The 22,584-nt window shown below is 45.7% G+C and overlaps 1 protein-coding gene across 1 annotated transcript in view; it reads left to right on the top strand.

Moving 5' to 3' along the window:
- LOC138567739 (inter-alpha-trypsin inhibitor heavy chain H3-like) overlaps positions 1 to 22,584 on the top strand; it is a 475,184-nt gene that overhangs the window by 170,650 nt on the left and 281,950 nt on the right. The window contains exon 8 of the mRNA XM_069646218.1: positions 18,693 to 18,809. Coding sequence (XP_069502319.1) covers positions 18,693 to 18,809 — 117 coding nt within the window. The remainder of the gene's footprint in view (positions 1 to 18,692; positions 18,810 to 22,584) is intronic.

Here is a 22,584-nt window from a genome sequence, read left to right on the forward strand (position 1 = left end):
ACACATCCACCTGAAATACAAAAGAAGATGTCACAGTGTGTGGGAGGAGTATTGCTCTACTTCTCCTTCATCACAGCAAGCATCAAGGAGGCAATGACGAGTATACTAGAGTTCACTTTTAGGTGTACTGTTATAACCAAACATGGCTGACATTAGAAGAAAATAATAGCATTATTCACAGTTATGTCATGAATGCAAACATTTCAAGAAAAAAGACTCAAACGTCTTGAGGCTGTGTCTCCGGAGAGACTACATTGCATGACTTTACTGGTTCTGTAGCACATGTTAAACAATCTTTCTCTGTGTCCACCCTAGGATGTTTACATCTATCAATAATATCATGTACTTCCTAAATTCCTTTCTATGCACAATCATCATTCGTGGTGTTATCTGGTTTTTCATCTTTGTTGATGACACCTATTCTTGTGTCCCAACCAGCCCTACAGATAATAGGTGTATCAGTCACTTTTACTCCCTAAAAATAAGCAAATACTTCCAAAAAATACAAATGGGGACTACAAATGCTGGCAACAAAAAATAGAAAACACACATAGAACCGTGTGCTCCTGTTTTCACTGACACAGATCCAGAGATATGTTTGGACCAGTAGTGCATGTACTATCACAGGAACAAACAACTATTATAACTGCCTGATCAAAAGAAGTAAACATGTATCTTTTAATGTGCATGAATAAATAGGTGCAAAGAAATAATTATTTAAATAAATATATGTTTTCCAGTTAAAACATTTTTACACACTTCTAAAAAATTGCTCCGATTAGCAATTGGACTTATATTTGTACTCCCAAAAAATCATTTAACCCACAGCTTAAAAAAATAGGGTGTCAAATACTCCTACTTCGAAATATTATCTGGAGAACTGGTCCCAACTGAGGCTAAAGAATATCTTGGGATGATCATGGTCTTATACAGAAAGATTGTGGCCTGTGCAGTAAACAGGAATCCTACAGTTGGGCTGGGACTAAGGGAGATTTGCATACGGGTTTTGCTCATATGGTCCCCAAAACAAACAATGCCCTACCTGACTCTGTTTGTCAGGTTTGAAATACTTATGTACAAAATTGATTGTAATTTAGTCCCTATTTTTGTAGTTTTTAGCATTCCGTTTTGTGGTGTTCTGCGTGCCATCTACAGGTCGTTTGCAGAAAGTGATGATCATTGTGCTATATGTGCCAAACTGGTCCTGCATTTCTTTTGTTTTCTATTTTTTTTTAGAAGATAGTGAATGTGTCTTTGTTTTCATTGATTTCCTTTGCAATAAACTTGATACATGTTAATTTCACAAATTAATTGAACACCACATTTTTATTTACCTCTGAATTAAAATCTCATATGAGCATCATATCTGCCTGCTTACTCTGATTATTTGCATTGTGTGTTTAGCAGCGACAATCGGCATCACTGCTCACAACACTGCAAATAATCAGATTAAGCATACAAATATGATATTCATGTGAGAATTTAAATCAGAGATAAATGAACATTTGGTGCCCAATTAATTAGTGAAATTAACATGTATCGTGTTTTACCTTTGTGGCAAACAGCAATATTTGTTCATCTTTTCAGTGGAATATGAAATAAAATCTGAGAATGGACATCCAGGGCAAAGCCGGGTACTTAGGCTGCTGAAAACAAAGAAAAGTGGTGAGTGATATCAAGGTCTTTTAGTCAGATCAATAAACTTTTTGCGACCCTCAGGCAGTCCCTTGCATGGCCACAATTGTGCCAAACGACACGTATTCACAGAACCATCCATGCAGCCTCTCGGCAGAGAAATGGCCACGCAAATTCCTCGATCTCTATGCCACCGGAAGGCAGGTGTACAGACACTTGCACACAGGAATCACGGTACAGAGTTGGGATCGCATATTGGATTTAGGGGTGCGTGCATGCAGACGGTGTTCTGAAGTAACGTAGGGGTGTGTGTATGCAGAGTAGCGGGGTGCAGGACCAATTTACGGGGGTTTTGCATGCAGATTTTCTGAGTTTTACCTGAGTTACAAAGTATCATACACATGTTTTTGGGGTGCCAGCAACAGTTACAGGGGACCCTGAGATGCAGGCATTCATGCGAGGGACCCCACGCACTGTTTGCAGGATTCATATAATCGTGCCTGCGTCAGCACACAGGTGTGGCTGTTCTGGTTGCATATGCTGTGCGTTGGGGTGTGTTGGGGGCGTTCCGGGCACAACTTGTGAATATGGTTACTTTGGGCAGTTTTATTTCTGTGCAAAGGCTTGCAAAGTGTTGTTCTCGGCGTGCAGCATTTGTGGGGGAAGTGTGCATCATCGTACATAACAGTGGGAAAGCTAACACATGTGAAAATGTTTTCACTTTCTTGTAGATACATTATTTATTTTTACATGACACCTAAGGCATGCTCATTTTAAACCTGCTCCAGTATAAACAGGTTTCCAGTTCAAATGATTAATGTATGAAGACATCATTATTTAAATACTACAAAATAAGAACACACTTCACTTACAAACTCACTTTGCCTATTTACGCTCCTCAATATTAAAGTAATATGTTTATTTCACTACGAAAGTTCCAATACTAGTATTGCTATTACTAACATGTGCAAACAGCCTTATAGACCTCGGGTTGGGTCATTCACTAACTTGTTGACAGGTCATCAAGCTGCTGCCCTCGGAGGAGAAGTGCAGCAGTGTGCTGCATATGGAGGGGATAGATGGAGTCTGTGCAGCAGAGGCCTGAGTTGGGACAGCAGTCGAGGCCGGTGAGTACACAAAGTGCCCTAATGTAAACCACACACCTGCCCACCCTGCCCCTCCCTGTACCACCACTGCACTAAAATGGCCATGGCACTGCCCACATCACCCAGATCTGAGCCAGCACTAACATTGCCCCCCCAATTCAAAATGGTGCAAAGAAAGTCACATGCCCTGCTTCCCATGCATGCCCCATAACCAACCACATGACAAGGCACCACACAGCGGCCCACATCCTGAGTGTAACAGTCCCAAAACACTTGTGCCTGTAAGGTCACTGCCACACATGTCACTGGACCGGCAGACTCATCATGAGGACCCCTCACACTGGCTGCCAGGGCTGCAGTGCCCAACAGGCATGTCCCTGGTGGGTGCAGTGGCCTTGGCAGGCTGAGCTGGCATGGAAGCACCAGCACAAATAGCAAAGGTGCTGGTGTCTCAAACTGACCATCCCAAAAATCTGCCACCTGAACACCTGCGTCGCTGGGACTACCAATGACCCTGTTGCATTCACACCCCACCCGATGCACCAGCAGAATACGGCCAACCACTCAATGAGGTGCAGTGTCACCTGCACACTGCATCACACACACACCCGACAGGCACCCCCATACACACCTGCTGCTCCATGTATTCACAACGAATAACCCATAGCGGCACATCAACATGTCAAAATATCGATGCCGAAACAATGTACGAAAAAGCACCAAACACCCCCTGCCCCATATTCTATGACTGGTGTAATAATATATTCTAACTCCAGTCCTAGAATATGTGGCCAAAGTACTGGATAGTGCATTTAAAAAAGTAATTGTTGTATAAGTTTCGTCATATAAATGGCTCATAATAAAATGTACAACATGTACACTGTATACCCACACCTGCATGGTCACCATGGGCACGGCCTTGACCACACACTGAGGCCCCCAACAATAACCTGCACCTGATGACCCTGATGAACACCTCATAGGCACCCTGTACTGCCAAGTGAAAAAAACATAATCTCTGAGGCAGACACTGGACAACCTGGCACTGAGTACTGCATGTGTGCCTGCTGTGCTGCCACCACATCACAACACTGATAGCCCTCACCTGCACACAGAAACTGCCACCCACCCATCCAATGTGGTGCATATACCATGCACACCCCACTCACATACTGGACCTGCAACTGTTTCACCCATAAACTCAAGACACGCCACTCCCAAACACCCCCTTTATTACCACCTCATCACATTGCAACAACCTACACACGGGCAGACTGGCCTACCACTGCTCCCAGCCAAATGCGGGTGTAAACGCCAGCAGTCCTGGTATAGCTGTGTTGCATGTGCCATCTTCACAGTGCCTGCAGCTGTGGCCACACAACTCATGCATGAGTGTGGCATACCATGCAGCACTGCACGTCCCCAACGTGGCATGCTGCACGATCACCATGTTGCATGTAACTGTCCAATTGGTAGCCACGCTGGTCACAGACATCATGCCTTCCATTAACCCACAGGCACATCATCTGATAGCGACGGTGGACAACTAGACATGTCGTGGGGCACCAGACGTGCAAGGCAGACGAGATAACATCCATCGACATCCCAGGACACATCCAATGCCACTGTGACTGCCACAGCTGAAACAAATAACCAGACAGCTCCCATGGAGGACGCCCCAGCTGCCACACTCCAACAGGCACCTCCCATGGATGACACCCCAGCTGCCACACTACAACAGGCACCTCCAGTGCCACACTCCAACAGGCAGTGGCCACTGTGCAAACATTTCCCACAAGGGCAATTACAGGAGGATGGTCACAACCCCCATTCCAGTAGCCAATCTACCATGTCACTGATTTCAGTGATGGGGTGCAGCAGGAGATGGCGGTATTGACATGGGGGTTGACACAAACCACACCCCGGATGTGCGGGATGCATTCAGCCCCATTGGCATGTCTAGCCCCCAGCGCTCACCCTACCCCTGTTTCAGGGAAATGGACAGGCATCTGAGATGTATGGAGGAATGGCAGGACACTCTCACTGCCCTGGTGCACCGGAACCTAGAGGAGGCCCGCCTCATGGGGGAGAGCACACAGGCCACAGGACGTCGTACTGCTCGTGCACATGGGCAGACAGCTGCTGCCATAGTTTTGTTGGCTAGGAGGGTCCGTGAGGTGAACAGATTGATGTTCACAATTGCAGAGACAATGGGACTGGCCCTCCAGATGTGCATGGACAAACTTGGCATGGGGATTGCAACAGGGCTCTCCATGGAGGCAATCCATGCGCCTGTCAGCCACGACACTCAGTTCAAGCTATGTTTCCAGACATGGGTGCAAGTAGGGCTTCGTGATCCAGATAGCATGGATATCACATGGCCAGGGAACTCTTGGACTACGTGTGACTAGTTGGGGAGAGGCAGGGGGAGGGATATTTGTGGAGGGTATTTTTGGGCCACCTGCAGTTACATTACTTGAGTTTCAATACACTTGGTGTTGTATACAAATCACGACTGGACATTCCTTCTTGGTGTGAGTATAATGTGCTTAATTTCATGTGCTCTGCAGTTTGTGTCACCAGTCCTACACCATGGTGCTGTGAGACGTGTTCGAAAATAGTGATGGGTAAGGGCATCATGTGCATCGTGGCCATCCATGACCTCCAGGTGAGGTCGCAATCTCATCATCGTTGTCATCGCCATCATCCTCCTCAGCAGGGTCCATGTCGGGGGCAGTGGAATGATGCATCTTATACACATGTTGTGCAACATTGCACAGCCCTGACGATCTTGCCCACCTTAATGGGGCTGTACATAAGGGCAGCACCTGATCTGCTGAGGCAGCAGAACCTTGTCTTAAGCAGCCCAAATATCTGCTCAATAGTGCCCCGTTTCCATATATGTGCACGGTTGTAGGTCTCTTTGTGCAGGTCCTGTGGTCGTCTGACGGGTGTCATCAGCCATAGCATGGGGGATATCCAGCATCACCTGCATGGGAGGGACAGAATCGGGCTGCAATCATTCTGGTGCCACTGTCATGTCAGTGAAGTGTGCATTAACTCATTTCACAAATACAAAGGAACAAGAAGTAGCAAATGGCCCAGATGACCCTACTGACTGGTGCAATGTCATACATAATCCCATATTCCAATTCAAATGGTTGCTCAGTCATTAACGTTACCAATGGTGCTGATCCTCCTGTGTCCACATTTCCATTGTCTACTATGGGACTCCATGGTAAGGGGGACTTACATTTTTCCATCACCTTGCTTCCTGGCCCGATGGGCATATAATGACCCGGTGGCACTGGGAACCAAGGTGCCAAAAAAGCATTACGGGACCGGCGGCAACCCGCAGAGTGCACCGGAAGGGTTATTGCCATACTCGTAATGAGGCCCATTGTGATGTGCATCTATTTGTGATATTGGTACATGCATGCAGTGATACATCACTCGTTGATCACTCTTTATTAAAAACACTTTTATTGATTTTATTGCATAATACACAAAAAAGAACAATGACCCTGAAGGGGTCCAACAACCAATAACATCACAAAAGAAAATAAGGTCCGTCTTTCAACAACGTAAGGATATGTTAACAATTACTTGTACACTCTTGCATTGCAATTACATTCTGGCCACCGGCCTGTGCCATACAAAAGTCTTATTGTGCGTTCTCCCACGTTTCCCAGATGTTCCCCGCTTTCCCAGGACATCCTCTGGCCGCATATACTCTTCGCTCCATCGCAATGCATGCATCTACATCATCTATCCATTGTGCATGCTCAGGGGTTACATCCGAACCCCATAGCTCGGCAATGTTGCGCTTGATCAGTGCCGTGGTGGTTGCAAACAGTAGCTTATCAGTGCGAGACATCTCACCCTCGTCCTTGACACCCAGCAACATCAATTTCGGATCTCTGGGCACAGTCCGACCCAGTACCTTACTAAGTGTGTCGCAGCAGCATTGCCAGTATAGCGTGATGTGCGGACAGCCCCATATAATGTGGAAAAAGGTGCCCTCGTCCTGGTGGCAGCGCAGGCAGTTCGGGTCTGTGGTTTTACCCCATCGGTACAATGCAACCCTTGGATAGTAGACTCTATGCAGGATTTTGAGCTGGACAAGGCGTAATCTGACCGAAATGGCGGTTTCCCTCAGGTACATTAGGATTGTTATCCAGTCTTCAGGCAGTATTTCTCCAACATCCCTTTCCCATTTAGACTTTAGACTCGATAGCTCCAGTGTGGCAAACGAGGTGAGAACATTATACATCACCAAGGTGATTTTGGCGTCTATGCTATCTAGGACCAGGTTCCTCTCTATGGGGGTGCAGTCTGCCATGTCCCGCAGGTCAGGCAAGAACCGCTGTAGGGCGTGACTTAATTGCATATGCCGGTATGGGTCAGTAACTGGGAGGTTGAACTCCTCCACCAACCTCTCGGATGGCACAATTCCCCCGTTCCGAATCACATCCCCCACTTTTGTTATTCCCGCAGTTATCCAGTTCCGCCATTTTGGGAGCCTGTCCAGCTCAGGGGTGTGTTTATTTACCCACAGTGGCTGTACCAGTGTGGTTTTCCCTTCCCAGTTTATATGTTTATGCGCCTCTGCCCAGATTAATGCCCGGTGAGCAGCCATTGTTTTGGTAGTGTTGATATTAGTTTTCTGGTATATGGACTTTAGTGGGGTTATGCTCGCTCCATCCAGGGTATCAGATTTAATGTGAGGTAGCGAGGGGTTGCCGTGTAATAGGTCGTTTATTACTGCCATCTGACTCGCCCAATAGTACGTCTGTATACGCGGCAATCCTATGCCTCCCTCCCAGATGGAGCGCTGCAGGATGTGGAGCGCTATTCTCGGGTGTCCATTGTTCCACAGGAGTTTCCGGAGGATTCTGTCGATTTTGTGAAACTCCCGTCTGGGGATGTGTAACGGGGCATTTTGGAGTATGTACAGGAATCTAGGTAGTGCCATCATCTTAAATAGTGCTGCTCTCCCCAGTAGGGTCAGTGGCAGGGCGTTCCAGTGTTTGACGTCCTCTGCAAAGCAGTTTATGATTGGGTGGAGGTTTTTTTCTACGTAATCGTTTAAGTTCGTTGTTATCTGAACCCCCAGGTAGCAAAACTGGTCAACTTCTATACGAAAGGGGCAATTCTGTATCCCTACGCTACCCATCTCTCTTAGTGGAAACAGTGTGGATTTCGACCAGCTTACCTTCAAACCACGAAAGGATTTGTATTCCTTCAGTAAGCGTATCACTGCAGGACAAGAGGTTATGGGGTCTGATAGATATAGGAGCAGGTTGTCCGCATATAGTGAGACCTTATCCTCCCAATCATCTGTCCACCGGAAGCCCTTTCACATTTGTGATTCTCTTAGCAGAATCGCCAACGGCTCTATGGCAAGCGCAAAAAGCATTGCAGACAAGGGGCAGCCCTGTCGTGTCCCCTTGCCCAATTTAAATGGCTGCGAGAGCCACCCATTTACTCTGGTCATGGCCTCTGGGGACTTGTATAGCAGCTGCACCCATCCCAGGAATTGGTCACCGAAACCCATTCAACGCATTATTTCCCACAGTGCTGGCCAGTGCACCGAGTCGAAGGCTTTCTCAAAGTCTATTTCTAAAAGCGCCAAGGGACCCCGCAGGAGGGAGGATTTTTCGAGTGCAGCGTGCAGTCTGTGTATATTCATACACGTAGACCTCTGGGGCATAAAGCCGCACTGGTCTGGATGTATAAGTGACAGGATAACTTTCTGCAGTCGATTTGCTAATGCTTTCGCCAGGATTTTGGTTTCAGTGTTGAAATCGAAATCGGCCTGTACGAACTACATTTCTCTGGAGGCCTATCTGTTTTGGGGATCACTATTATAGTTGCCCTCCTTAGGTCTGGGGGGAGCTGTCCTTGCTCCCTCGAGTGTGTGTACATCTGCAGGAGATGTGGGAGTATCGCACTTGGTTCTATCCTTTTCCATGTCTCCACCGGGAAGCCGTTCGGCCCCGGTGTTTTCCCGGGATGTAATTGTGACATGGCCAACCCTAGTTCCTCTTCAGTAATGGTTGCCTCCAGTAGATCTCTCTGTGTGCCCGTTAGGCTAGGAAGGGTGATCCCGTTTAACACGGAGAGGTTAGTGGGAACGTCCGGTGACCCATAGAGCGTTGCATAGTAAGCTGCGAAGCCTTCTGCAATAGCCTGATCTGTCCACAGCGGTTTCCGAATTGTCGGGTTTGATCATCCTGACCTGTTTGTGCCCTTCATCCCTGCGCTCCAGCCAGGCTAACATTTTACCCGCCTTATCTCCAGTCTCATATGATCTGGCGCGCATCGTGGTGTGCGCCTGTTTAGCGTTGTCTAGGGCTACATTGTGCTTTTTTTTTTGGGCAAGGACCAGTGCTCGGTTCGTTTCAGGCAGGTCTTGCGCCAGATGTGCGCGTTCTGCGCGTTCCACTTGTTCTTCAGCCTCTTTTACTTTTTGCATTTGAGCCTTTTTGTGCGCCGTTGTCCAGGAGATAATCTCTCCCCGCAATACCGGCTTATACGCTTCCCACAACAATCCTGGGTTATCAATTGACCCTGCATTTAGTTCAAAGTAATTGGTTGTGGTTTCTTGAATACGTTCTACAAGCTCCGGGAAGCCTAAGTAATAGTTGTTAAGGTGCCATGAAGGTGGAGGGATTGGCCTTGACGTTGATAGTTCTATTAGTAGGGGCGAGTGGTCAGAGATGCCACGCGGGAGTAGGGTGGCATTAAGTACTCTATGCACCTCTGTGGTTGGAACGAAAAAATAGTCCAGTCTAGAGAGGGATGCATGGGCGCCCGAGTGGAAAGAGTATTCTTGATTCTCTGGGTGAAGGTCACGCCATACATCCCTCAGTCCCATGGCTGATGTGAAGGTGGCTAGCCTTGTGTGCGTGTCGGGATTCCTGCCCCTTAGGTGTGTACGGTCCATACCCAGGTTCATAACATCATTAAAGTCGCCACCAAGAATTACTGTGTCTGAGCAGTCCTGTACTATCAGGGGAGTTATCTCTTCTATGAGATTTGGCAACAGCGCGGGTGGTGCATAAACAGCTAGTATTGTTATGGTTTGATTCCATAGGGTTCCTGTCATATGCACGAATCGGCCTCCTGTGTCCTGTGACACACTGGAAAGTGTGAGCGGCAGCTTCTTATGGAACAGTATGAGGACCCCTCTGGAGCCTGAAGTAAAACCTGAGTGCAGTGCTGTGCGATAGTTACCACGTTTAAATAGGTTGCATGTGGTGCCCGCCAGGTGTGTTTCTGTGAGCAACGCCACATCCGGCGCTTGCCTGTTTAACGCTTGGGTGACCAGTCTGCGTTTTATCCCACTACCCAACCCATTGACATTCCATGTCAGGAGACGTTATGATTTTGTATCAGATCTAGCATTCGTCATCTGGTTGGGGGCGGGTTACTGTTGGGCAGTATGTGTAGGATTCCGGGAAGATGCCCGGTCTGTTGTTTCGCCGTGTGATGCGGGTTCGTAGGAGTGAATATTTAGTGTTGTCGGACCATACATGAACAAAGAATAAAAACTCCCCCTCCCCCCAACTCCATCCCTCGTTGCCCTGGAGGCATCTACTGCCCCGGTAGTGTTACCTAACCCCCCCTCCCTATACTCCCACCCAACATGGAGTATCTGTCGCCCGAAATTTGAACAGAACAAGTAAACCTTAACTAAGCCACCCTCAGTGGCACATGAACTTCATAGATTTCACCGCACCTGTCTGTGGTGCTGTCGCAGACTTCTTTAGTTTTAGTCTTAGCTCGTGGGGCGGGTGGCTGTTCGGCCACTGGCCTGGCCTGGTTGTATTCCGTGCATAGATTGGCGTGGGGGGTGAGAGATTTGTGGTGCTCCTAAGCTTAGTAGCTTTGGCATTCTGCCCAAAACTGCTCCCATTTCATATTTCTGCATGCAGCGGATTTCCTGGTTGTGGCCGCTGCTTTTGGCCCTATTCTGGCGGATGTTCTGGGCGAGGACTATTGTGTCTATCCCTCCTTCTTCCCTCCGTGTTCCAGTCCCCTTCTATGTGCTGTTCGGCCCAGTTCCACGCCTCTCTGGGGTCGGTGAAGTGCACGGTCGTGCCCTCATGGAATATCTTGAGTTGGGCAGGGAAGAGCAGTCCATATTTGACCCCCATTGACTGTAGACGTTTCTTGAGCGGGTCAAATGACTGTCGTGCTTTCTGTACCTCCCTGGTGAAATCGGGGAAGAAGGCTATTTTGGATCCGTTGAATGTGACCGTGCCCTTCGATCTTGCCAGTTGGAGTACCGTGTCCCTATCTCTATAGTTCAAAAATTTGGCAATTACTGTGCGTGGTGGAGCTCCTGGTGTCACTTTGCCAGCTGGGATGCGGTGGGCCCGCTCGATAGAGAAGAATTTAGAGAATGCCTCTCCGTCATAGATATTCGTCAACCAGTCCTCAAGGAAGAGTTCCATGCATTCCCCTTTGGCTTTTTCCGGCAGGCCGATTATGCAGATATTGTTGCGCCACGATCTACCCTCGTTATCGTCCACTCTTGCTTCCAGGGTCTTTATCCGTGCTAGCATACTCGCCACTTGCCGATTTACGCCTCGCAGGCCATCCTCGGTTTCAGAGATTCGTGCCTCTGCCTCTCCCGTACGGGAGGTCAGCTTTTGCAGATCATGGCGTAGCAGGGACATGTCTGCACCAATACTGTCCATCTTTTTTTCCATCGTAAATTACGGTGGCGTAATTAACATCATGGTCCCTTAGCGCCATGGATTTTAACACCTGCTAAAAGCAGGTGTTAAATCTGCCATGGCGCTAAGGGACCTCGGAATCAGGCGGTAAGGGTCGGCGCTGTTTACGCCGCCCTAAACCCCTTACCGCCTGGGTCCTAATGAGGCCCATTGAGTGTTTGCATTTTTTAAGTGTGAATAAAGAATATAGATTTGGTGATGGGCAGGTTTCCATGCATGTTTTCAAATACAAGTTGACAGCTAGACCTAAACATGCAAACTGTAGGGAATGCCACCCACCATGTCCCTGCATGGCTAGAGTCGTTTACATGGATTTCTATGGAATTTGCCCACTTTTGAGCAGTTGTAAAAAACATGCTGCTTTCATAAAAATTCCGCGCATCAGTTCCCACATGAAAATCAGATGTGAGGGGACATGCTGTCAGATTTGTCACACAGCACATATTGGGGCAGTGGTATTGCTTTTTCTGATCTGTGTCCCTGCTCCAAGCCACAGACCCATCAAAATCTATGGCACGCTAAAACTTTTAATTGATATTCACACCCACTGCCATCCCAAAAATGAGCCCTATCTGTAATGTGGAATTTAATTGTGAGTCTTTTAATCAAAGTAAGGTGGGTTATAAAACGAATCTATGAAGCGGGAGTACCGTGAGAGTAGGGCTTGGCCGCTGCTCCCTGCTGACTCCTGCTACTACTACTGTGCAAGGAACTAGTGAACGGACTCTGTTGGACTTGTTGATAAGGTGATTGTGGACATTCTTGCTGGGACTACTACTACTTCAGTTTTACCCCCCAGCTTCACTGAGACACCACTAAGCTCTCTGAGCCCCCCTTTCACCGTTGTTACCTGTCTCTGATTCAATTTTTTCTGTTTCCGCAGAGCCTGCTGTGGACACGCCCCACCATACGCGTTACCAGGCTCATCCCCATAATACGAGCACGTGCGCTTGGCCGCTTAGACGAGCAGTCGCAGAGCCGTGTTTTACCTGCACAACTTGCTTTATTTTTATCTCCTTGTTTTGTTGGGCTTAAGGTATCTAAACCGGTGGGCTTCATTTTACATTCCAATATATAGGGCCTCATCACACAGAAGGCGGTACACCATGGTGCTATTAGCACCATGGTTGCCGCCTGTACATACCGGTACCACCATGGAGGAAAGGGGAATTACCACCCCATTCCAATGTTGGCGGGGCGGTAATTCCCCCTTTCTCCATGGCCCTTCCTCATTCCCATTTTTGCCCCATAGGGCATAATGGGAATGGGGAAGGAGCTAATTACGGTACTGCAAATTGCGGTACAGTATTTAGCACCAATACAGTATTTAGCACCAAGGTCCCTTTGCGGGTCCCAACTTTAAAAGCTGGTCTACACCAGCCGTTAAGGTCGGGACCCGCAAAGGGACCTCGTAGTAAGGCGGTAAGGGTTAACGGTCACCGGTACCCTTACCGGTGACCGTTAACCCTTACTGCCTTCCGTGTAATGAGGCCCATAGTGTTCTGTGAATGGTTTACATGGCCTACACATTAACTTCAAACATGCCGGCCACTGTACACAACATGTGCTCAAAACAAAGCCTCAACAGCCCTGGAACACTTCCCCAAACGTTTTATTCTGCTATCTCAATCACGCCCACTTGTCCCTCGACCCGCCCTCAATCCAAATTTCCATTTGATGTGAATGGGGCTGCTTTGTCTGTTTCTTCGTCGCCCGCAGCCTCCAGTGGACGCACGCCCTTACCTTTGACCATTGGCAGTTTGCATGCCTCATTTTGCACAACGTTAAGCCAGGTGAATCCTCAGCCTTTTTCAGATGTCACCATTTTGGCTTCTACCAAAAATTGACCGACACCTCATGAATTGGACATCCCCATTTCTCCAATTGACTTCCCCCACTTACACCCTGACCATTCTGGCTTATCCATCCATGCCAGTCAGTGCGAGTCCCCAATTTCCCTGAGGGAGGAGGAGATGTCCCAAAGTTTACAATCAGTGTCCTTTCAACCTCCCTTAGCTCACTCCCATCCCATGTTACAGTCTTTTGTTCTTCCTACCCCTCGACCCACCCAATTACTCCCAACTGATAACTCATTACACCACTTGCTAATGATCCAACCTGCCATCACAGCTATTAACACTGCTATTATTATCTTATATAAATTAATGTAATGTTTGTCCTCTCAAAATTTGACTAAAAAGGGCACTGGGAGTCATGATAATTCTGCATCTGATATGCTATGTCAATCTGTTATGTGTATTGATGATCAGAATATTGACAAGAATTGAACTCAGGCTGCGGTGGCGGTATGTGTTCCTGATCCTGTTCTATGCCTTTTACCAACAATTTCCGGCATCATTCGCCCTATTGACCATCCGGCCACCGTGTTGGTCATAGCAAAAGCAACAGCAAGTGCTAACCAGTCTGACCGTAATGTTATAGTGGAGGCCCTGGCTGTCCATGAAGACAGAATATGTAAGGACTCACCTCATCCTGGCCAAGGTAATTTACTCCTGCTTAAATCCAGGAATCCTAAATTTGCGGAAAAAATATCACTTCCCCTTATAAAAAAAAAACGAGAATATGTTGGGTGCAAAACACACCAAAACCACACTTAATGCCTTTTTTAAAGCACTTGAAAAAACGTCTACATCGCTGACATGGCCGCTCCTGCACGTATTCAAGCAGATCCACCTATGGGGGCTATGATTGTCCCACAGTCAGCATCCTCTGCTGCTCCTCCTTGTGACATACCACAGCTGAGTGCTTCCTTCTCTCCCCTTACCCATTTGGTGCATTCTATTCAACAGGAAAAGGATGCTGACCGTGTGGCTAGTCTGGTCTCAGAGAACATGCAAGTTATTGCCTCTACCTGCCTTGCCCCTGCCGTTTCAGTTGAACAGTAACATGGGCCTGTAGGTCTTTCCCTTCAGGAAGCAATGAAAGCTACTCCACTCTCTAGTGAAAACCAGACGCCAAGAGATCACTTTACTTTGTTCCTCGGGCTTCTGCCACTCTTCCCTCAGAACCCTGCATGTCTCAAGTTGTTCTGGAAGAATTGAAAATCAGAGGTGACGAATACCTGGTGGCAAACTTGGCAAAAGTATTTAACAAATCTGTAGATTTACAGACTGCACCTGCTGCACCCACTCATTGTGCTTCAGATACTATCTCGGGCTACATTCCAGACACATTTTCTGGTGTTAAATCTAAGTCTTGGGCCGAGGATTATCGGGTACATTCCACGCCAAAGACGCATATGGAATCCTCGACTTTGAAATGGATCCCACGTAAGTTTTCATACATTTATTTTACAATGCAGGGAGGGAAACTTCCCAGTTTACAATCCAAACCCACAGAGTGTTTTAAACATTTTTGCTGATATATCCACACATGATATTGACCAAATTGAATTTGTATCTGAATGTACACATTCTGTAGTGAGGCTATGGATCCCCCGAGGAGTTGTTTGGTATTCCATCTGGCACTGCAAAATGCATCTCTTTGATATGGGCTTTTTATTATCTGAGGATCCTGAGTGTGCTCCAGCAAGGACCCAGATCTCTAAATCGAAACCTAACATCTACCAGGGCACTCATAGAGCAAGCCGAGACACTCCAGTAACACTAAGCCAACACAATTAACCATTAACTTGCGCTACAACATCTATTTTAACAATTGCAAGCTGGAATACTAGAGGGCATGCTCACCTACCTTTATTCTTTAAAAACGTGCCTTGTTTGTATCATGTTATAGCTGTTCAAGAAACTTGGTTAACCACTCCTCCGCCATGGGACAACTATGACCTTGCCCTGATTCCAGGTGACCGTCTTCAGGCCTTCTTGTGACCGTCAACACAATGACGGGTTTTACCATCACGCCTTGGGCCTCTATGGGTGCCCACATCCAGCTAGTCGAAATCACCAATAATGCTAAATCAATAGCGTTGATCAATACTTATCATAACATCTTGGCCATGACTGACAAGGTTTTCTACTCTGGCTTAACCACTATCCTTAATACCATACTAATGAACCCTGCTATCTCCCACACTGCCATCGTAGGAGATCTTAACTTAGACTGTTGGAATGAGATGCATAACAACCAAGATGTATCTAAATGGACTGCATTTATGGGTGAGCGCAACTTTCATATGGTCAATGGTGCAGTTTCAGAAGATTACTCGTGGCACTGTGGTTTGAGCACAAGTATTATTGACTATATATATATATATGTTGATAGCAGATTGTTCCAGAGTGTGAAGCAATTAATTGTCAGTGAACAAACTTTCAGTGATCACAGACTATTAGCTTTACATAGCTTTAAATATTTTTTCCGTCTGAGCTCTTTGCAAACCCAGCTCGTTCTTGCATGCGATGGAATGTGAGATCGCTAGCTACCTTCAAGAGCATAGTAGAATATAATTCTTTATCGGTGCATCCAGCACAATATTCAGAATTATTACATACCTTTGTTAAAACCATAACAGTCCCTTGCCATAATAGAATTCGTCATTCTCACGCCTTTGATCATGAAACACAGCGCATTAGAGCTGAGTTCAGGAAAAGAAAGAAAAAACTTGTAGCCTCCGACCATCCGTCTCATTGGCAAGATCTGAAAACCGCTAAATGCAGGTACAAAAATTGGTTGAGATGTCGGAGAGCACACATATACCAACAAGACAGTGAAGTCATGACAAGTGCAATGACTAACAAAAACTCTGCACGCATGTGGCATCTCTTACAAAATCACACTTACCATCAGCAAGGTGACTCTCAAATTAATGGTGTACACGAAGGAAGTTGGGTTCACTATTTTATGGCTCTTTATGCTGACCCTCAATATGCAAAGCTTTGATAGGAACCAGTGTCCACACTACCATGGCAATTAGATTCATCTCCTGATATTATCCATGCCCTCATCATGAAGCCAATTCTTCAAGGGCCATGGGCCCAGATGGGCTATCAAATTACATGTTCAAAGCAAATCCCCATGAGTGGGCCCACATTCTTGACACAATTTTTTGTGGCGTACTAAATTTGCGTCTTATTCGACCTTCTTGGAAAACTTCTGTTATCATTCCTATTTTTAAAAAGGAGAGCGTCCCTTCAAACTACCTGCCATTTGCACTTTTGGACAGGCAAGATATTCACCAAATTGGTCTTGCGTGATTTCAAAGCCTGGACTTTGAAATTCCATCTACGCGATCCCAGTCAAACAGGCTTTGTGGCTGACATGGGTACTTACATCAACCTATGTGCCCTCAATGCCATCAAAGCACAATGTCAGATGCAAAAGCAACAAATCTTCTTAGCGTTCGTAGATCTTGATGCAGCATTTGACTCAGTCAGCTGCCTGTTACTTTTGTCAAAACTACGGCGAAATCATTGTCCACCCACGATCTATGATATTGTTCATTCTTTACACTCAGATATTTCCATCTGACTTCGCATTACTATGGATGGTCTACTTTCTGAACATATTACCACTGAGCGAGGTCTGAAGCAGGGCTGTTTGCTGGCTTCTGCCACCTTTAACTATTTTGTACATGACGTTAGAGCCGCATTCACTACGCATTATCAGATTCTCTCAAATTCAATAACTATCCGATTCAAACATTAATGTATGCAGACAACCTGGTTCTCATCTCGTAAACTCAGATGGGTCTTCAGTGCCTTCTAGATGCCTTTCATGGTTATATACAGTCGAACAAGCTAAAAATCAATATAATAAAAATGCAAATTGTGAGCTACTCTCTGCTCTGGGCCATTAGCTCATGTTTGGACCAGCAACCAGTCTCCTGTAAAGGTAGTACCACACTATATCTATCTGGGGATGTTATTTGAGGGAAAAAAACAAAGGCACAGGGCCATTTAGAGTGTGTGGAGTTCAAACTAGCCTCAGCTATATCCCAGGCACGTATTATTATGTATAGATATGGGAAATTCTCGATTATGGCAGTATGGCACTTCTGGAACATGAAGATTGTACCATCTCTGCTCTATGGCTTAGAAACCTTGCATAGCGATTCTCGCTTCCAATTTATAAAGTGGGAAGCCAAATTTTGGTGACAATTATTACATCTGCCCCATGTACACCTGCTGCTGGGGCTGGTTTCCCTCCAGGCGCATTATAGTTGGCGACTGTGCTCTTTGTCCAAGAAATGTTTGCTATCGACAGAACACAATGTTATTTAGAAAATATTATCCCAGTGTATGTTTTCAGTGAACCATAATTTCATAAACACTTGGCTCGGGGAACTTTATCAAATTCTGGCCGAGGCAGAGATTTCTCTTGACCTACTGCTCGGCAACCCAGATAAAGCCAAGCTAAAGATTTTTCAGGCAGATTGGATAAGAACTACAGAAGTATGTTTAGCATATAAAGATGGGGATGTGATCTGTTTCCCCCCAAAAAAAAGTCTGCACTCTGGCAACATATCTGGTGCGCTCTCCTTCACATAAGAGGCGTGCTGGCATATTACGTCTGCATTTTAACCTATGGCTCACTAATGGCATACGAGTAAAACGCAAACTTATTCCTGCCCAAAGTAACATCTGTTGATTTTGTTCAGATGGTGACACTCGAGAAACTTTAGTCCATTTAATTACTGAGTGCCATGAACTCCGTCCGGCGAGAGAGACCCACGTTACAAGTCATTGTAAATATTTGGGTAGTTTAGTATCAAAGGAATGCTGGTCAATAATCTTGAGTTCACTCAATATGCCTCTTCAAATGCAACTATTCATTTTTTGTTGAGCCTAAAATTGGGAGATGTGGACGATGATATTGATGTAACACACGACATTTAAGACACATCGAATAATTTCCGTTTTCGTCTGCTACAGTAATATGCTATTGATATCTGGTTTGTATATTATGCTGAAGGAACCGAACTAATGTTGAAGATATTTTAATAATTCTGAGTCCTTACATTTTCCACAAGAGTCTGCCGTATCAGTGGTAATGTGTATATTGTTATTTTGTGATCATATGCTTATTTTCTCCTGATTGTTCAATAATTAATGTTTATTGTTGATTTTAATATAAATTTTGATTTTTATGAACATTTATATTTGAAAGGTTGATTTAATTCAGCCTATACAAATACAAAAAAAAATAAAAAAAGAAGCTCATCTTGAATATGGATTAAATACTGTAGACTGCGAATACAATCTAATTGTTTTAATCTTGTTTCTTTCAGATTGTGAATGGATACTTTGTTCACTTTTTTGCACCTACCAAACTTCAATCTGTCCCAAAGAATGTTGTGTTTGTTATAGACAAGAGTGGATCGATGGAGGGTCGCAAGATGGAACAGGTAACTGGCACATACAACATGCAGGATGGATATGGCACATGGCAGAACATTTGTCATGAGATGATGGAAGAGAAACACATGGTATTGTTCAGCTGTAATATCAGTTAGGGAAATGCCCCATACCCCGCCTCCAAACACCACTTTGCTCAAGACCCCACCCCAAAACCACTCTATGCTCAATCGCAACATCTGGAGCCCACCCACGATTTGCCATGTCTCAGTTTCTCTTGCCAGTTTGTACGAGAGAAAGGGAAACCTTTGCACAGATTTGAGCATCCCGCAAGGATTCGGCCAAGAGAGCCATAGTCATGACGGATTCTTGTATTCTCAATTGGATTTGTGAGGGATCTTAATCAAAACACCAGTTTGGAAGCCTAATGGAGGGTGGGACTGAAATACCTAACCCCTCAGCAAATGTGGAAAATGATGAGGATGATAATGTGTCTATTATTGATGAGTTAGATGAGGCAGGTGTGTCCCACAATGTAGGCCTCACTGCTCCTCCACCTGCTGCTCAGCAACCTCAACCTTTGTCCACTGGAACCCCTACAGGTCCCACACTCAGTCCTGAATTAATTGCTCTAGAAAAGATGAGGCTTGAATTGGAATTTAAACGTTTAAATGCTCACACTGAACAAAAGCATCAAGAACTTAAGCTCAGAGAAATTGAGATGAACAATGCCTTAGAAATGAAAAAGTTGACTATGTTTTTTTTTTTTATTTGAACTTTACTCAGTTACAACTAAGTTTTGTCAAAACCTTCCACGTCAAGCGAAACTAGTTGAGAGGGGAGAGGACTAAATACCTCCCCTGGGAGCTGGCCAGGCCTCTTTGTGTCAGTAGGGAGCAGATTTCAAAAGAGATCTTTATGATTTCCTTTAAGCTGAGTCAGAGTCCAGGACCGAGCCGCCCTCGGGCCGTAGACGGTTTATCTGGTCAAACACTAGTTCGATCAGTTTGGCCAGGGCTTGGGGCCATCTTGTGTTCTCTCCAGAGATTAGTCTGTTCCACAATTCATCCGTTTGGAATATTCACAGGTTTTCAGCCAACAAGGGGAGGTATATATTTCTGTTTTCAGTCGTGTTAGGACACTCTATCACAAGGTGCTTCAAAGTTGACTATTGAAAATGCTTCTCTCCAAGAGTCTTCTAGGTCTTCCAATCCTAAGAGACCCTGTATGCCTAAAGAAATTGTGGGTATGTATGAGGCTACGCTTGTATTTTGGATTGGTTGGCCATGTTTGCCTATTGGATTCAATACATTACAGGGAATCAGTTGCTTCCTTGGCTCTTCTCTAGGCTACCCACTGTTGCATCTGATGTTGTGTTGGAGTTGGGGAGGTGGATAGGATGGATTATGAATGTGTGAAGCTAGCTTTCATTGCTAGATTTGGGAAGACCTCCTCCCAGTACCATAAGAGGTTTAGGACCCTCAAAAAGCATGATGGTACCCCTTAGCTACCTGGGTATGTGAATGTTTGAAAAACCTAGATGGTCGGGTTAAGGGTTGCAGAGTCAACATTTATGAAGTTATGAGACATCTTGCTACGTTGGAGTCAATTTATGATCCATGCTCTCCTAAGCTCAGACAGCACTTGGCTGATTCTAAGGAGACAGATCCAAAGAAGTTAGCTAAGGCTCCTGACTTGTGTGTTGCCAACAGGGCTACTCACAAGGGTTCTGGGGCAACTCAGAAGAAGGATGAGGGGAAGCAGCCATAGAAGGATAACAAGGAGAATTCAAATACCTCCAATCCAAAAGAGGCCCCCAAACAACAACAGAAGGGTAAACCACAAGGGAAACTGAATCAGGCTAGTGCACCATCTGGACCCAAACCAGATGGAGGTCAGAACAAACCCCCATTCATCAAAACATTTGGGAATTGTTATGTTTGTGGGTCAATTGACCATGTGAAAGGGGATCCCAGATGTAAGGGTAAACCTTCAGGGGTCCACACTGTCTCCTTCTCCCCAGGGGAGGAAGTACCTATGGCAAGTGGAAACCTTCACCTGCTGGCTGATGAACCCATGAGAGTCTCAGCTAGCATTTCTTTAGTGTCCCTGGGCTTGTGGGAACAACAGAATTTAGTTATCTATAATTCCATCCCAGCTAATACTAAACAGTATTATAAAGATAGTGTTCTTGTGAATGGCCAGGAGACCCCTGCCATCAGAGACACTGGAGCCAGCATAACTGTGGTTGATGAAACAATTTTCAAGGTGGAGGATTTTGCTAAGGCACCCACATGCCCAACCAAGTTAGCTGGAGGCCCTGTGCAAATGCTTCCCCAGTTACCAGCTCTCATCCAGTGTAATGATATGACTGTCAAGATACCTGTTATTGTGCAGAGTGAAGTGCCTTGGACAGTCTTGTGGGTAATGACCTAAACACTCTTGGAGTTGTGTCTAGTACCCCCAGGCCTCCCAGTAAGAGGAGACAGGAGCTCACTGGGTCTGCAAGGGAGAGCACCCTGAGAGGCTCTCCAGAGGAGATGATAGAGGAAACTATCAACCTCACTCCACAGGAGTTGCTCACTGCTATTTCTAGAAATAATGAGGCAAAGGGGAAACCCAAGACCTCCAGGAAAAAGACAGACAGCACCCCTGTGCTACCAACAAGGACATCACCAAGATTGTCCAAAGTCACACATGTGACTTCTCCACCTGCTGAGGCAGAGTGTGAGGTGCAACCTTGTGTTGTTGAGCCAGTATCTGAAGAGTCATGTCTGGAAGAAGACACTGTCTTAGATGGGGATCTTGACCTTGTTGACCATCCTGAGATGCAGTCTTTACTGGCATAAGGTGGACCCAACAGGGCAGACTTCAGTAAAGGACAGAGAGAGTGTCCTACTCTTGAAGGTCTTCGACAACAGGCTGCTAACCAGAAAATGGAGTCGGTGGGAAGTCTAAAAGACAACCCTGTGTCACTGCACTGAAGGTGCTGTGTAACACACGTGAAAAATTTGGTGCCATGGAGTAGGTGAGGGTCCAGTGCCCAAGATCACACAAAAAGTAAAAATACACATAGCAAAACATATGTAAGAGTGGGTAAAAAGGCTCACACTCTTACCAGGTGAAACAAATAAATCCTAGAAATCGAGGAAAGCTGCTGAGGGACTCAGTAGGTAAGGGAAATGAACCATTTATGAGAATTCTCCCTAACAGCCTGTCTCTTCAATGATGTCAGGCCTAGTTCCAGTCTAATATATTCAATAGGTATGGACCTAGCCAGGCCAAGGACAGTTTTCCAAAAATAGCTCTCAACCACTGCCTGTCCTTCATTGCCAATGCTTCCAATCCATAGAGTATTATAGGGCTAAAACACTGCTTACATAATAGCAGAATCCCTTCTAATGAGTACCCAGCAGTCTGAAGTGTGAATTTACAAATTAAGTTAGCTAACTGTAACGCCTTGAGTGTTTTTGTTTCCTTAATATAATTATAGACTCTAGACTAGCTCATCTCATGCCACAGATAGGGGTATTTATCAACCCTCGCTATAACTCCTATGCTTGTAGATAAAACAGGGTATTTAGCAGATTTAACTCCCACTACCATCAACTTGGTTTTATCTAAATTTATTGTTAGGTCATTGGCAATCGTATATTCGATAAGTTTCTAGAACATACTCTTAATTCCACTGAAAGTATAATTAAACAAGATAATGTCATCCGCATATAGCATACATGGTAAAAGTCGGTCACCAATTTTAGGGCAACAGCCTATAATATGTGAAAATATAGCAGGAGGTCTGCCGTTTAAATACAGGAAAGCAGG

Source organism: Ambystoma mexicanum, chromosome 2p, assembly GCF_040938575.1.
Source record: "Ambystoma mexicanum isolate Mex_15411 chromosome 2p, UKY_AmexF1_1, whole genome shotgun sequence".
Lineage (NCBI taxonomy): Eukaryota > Metazoa > Chordata > Amphibia > Caudata > Ambystomatidae > Ambystoma > Ambystoma mexicanum.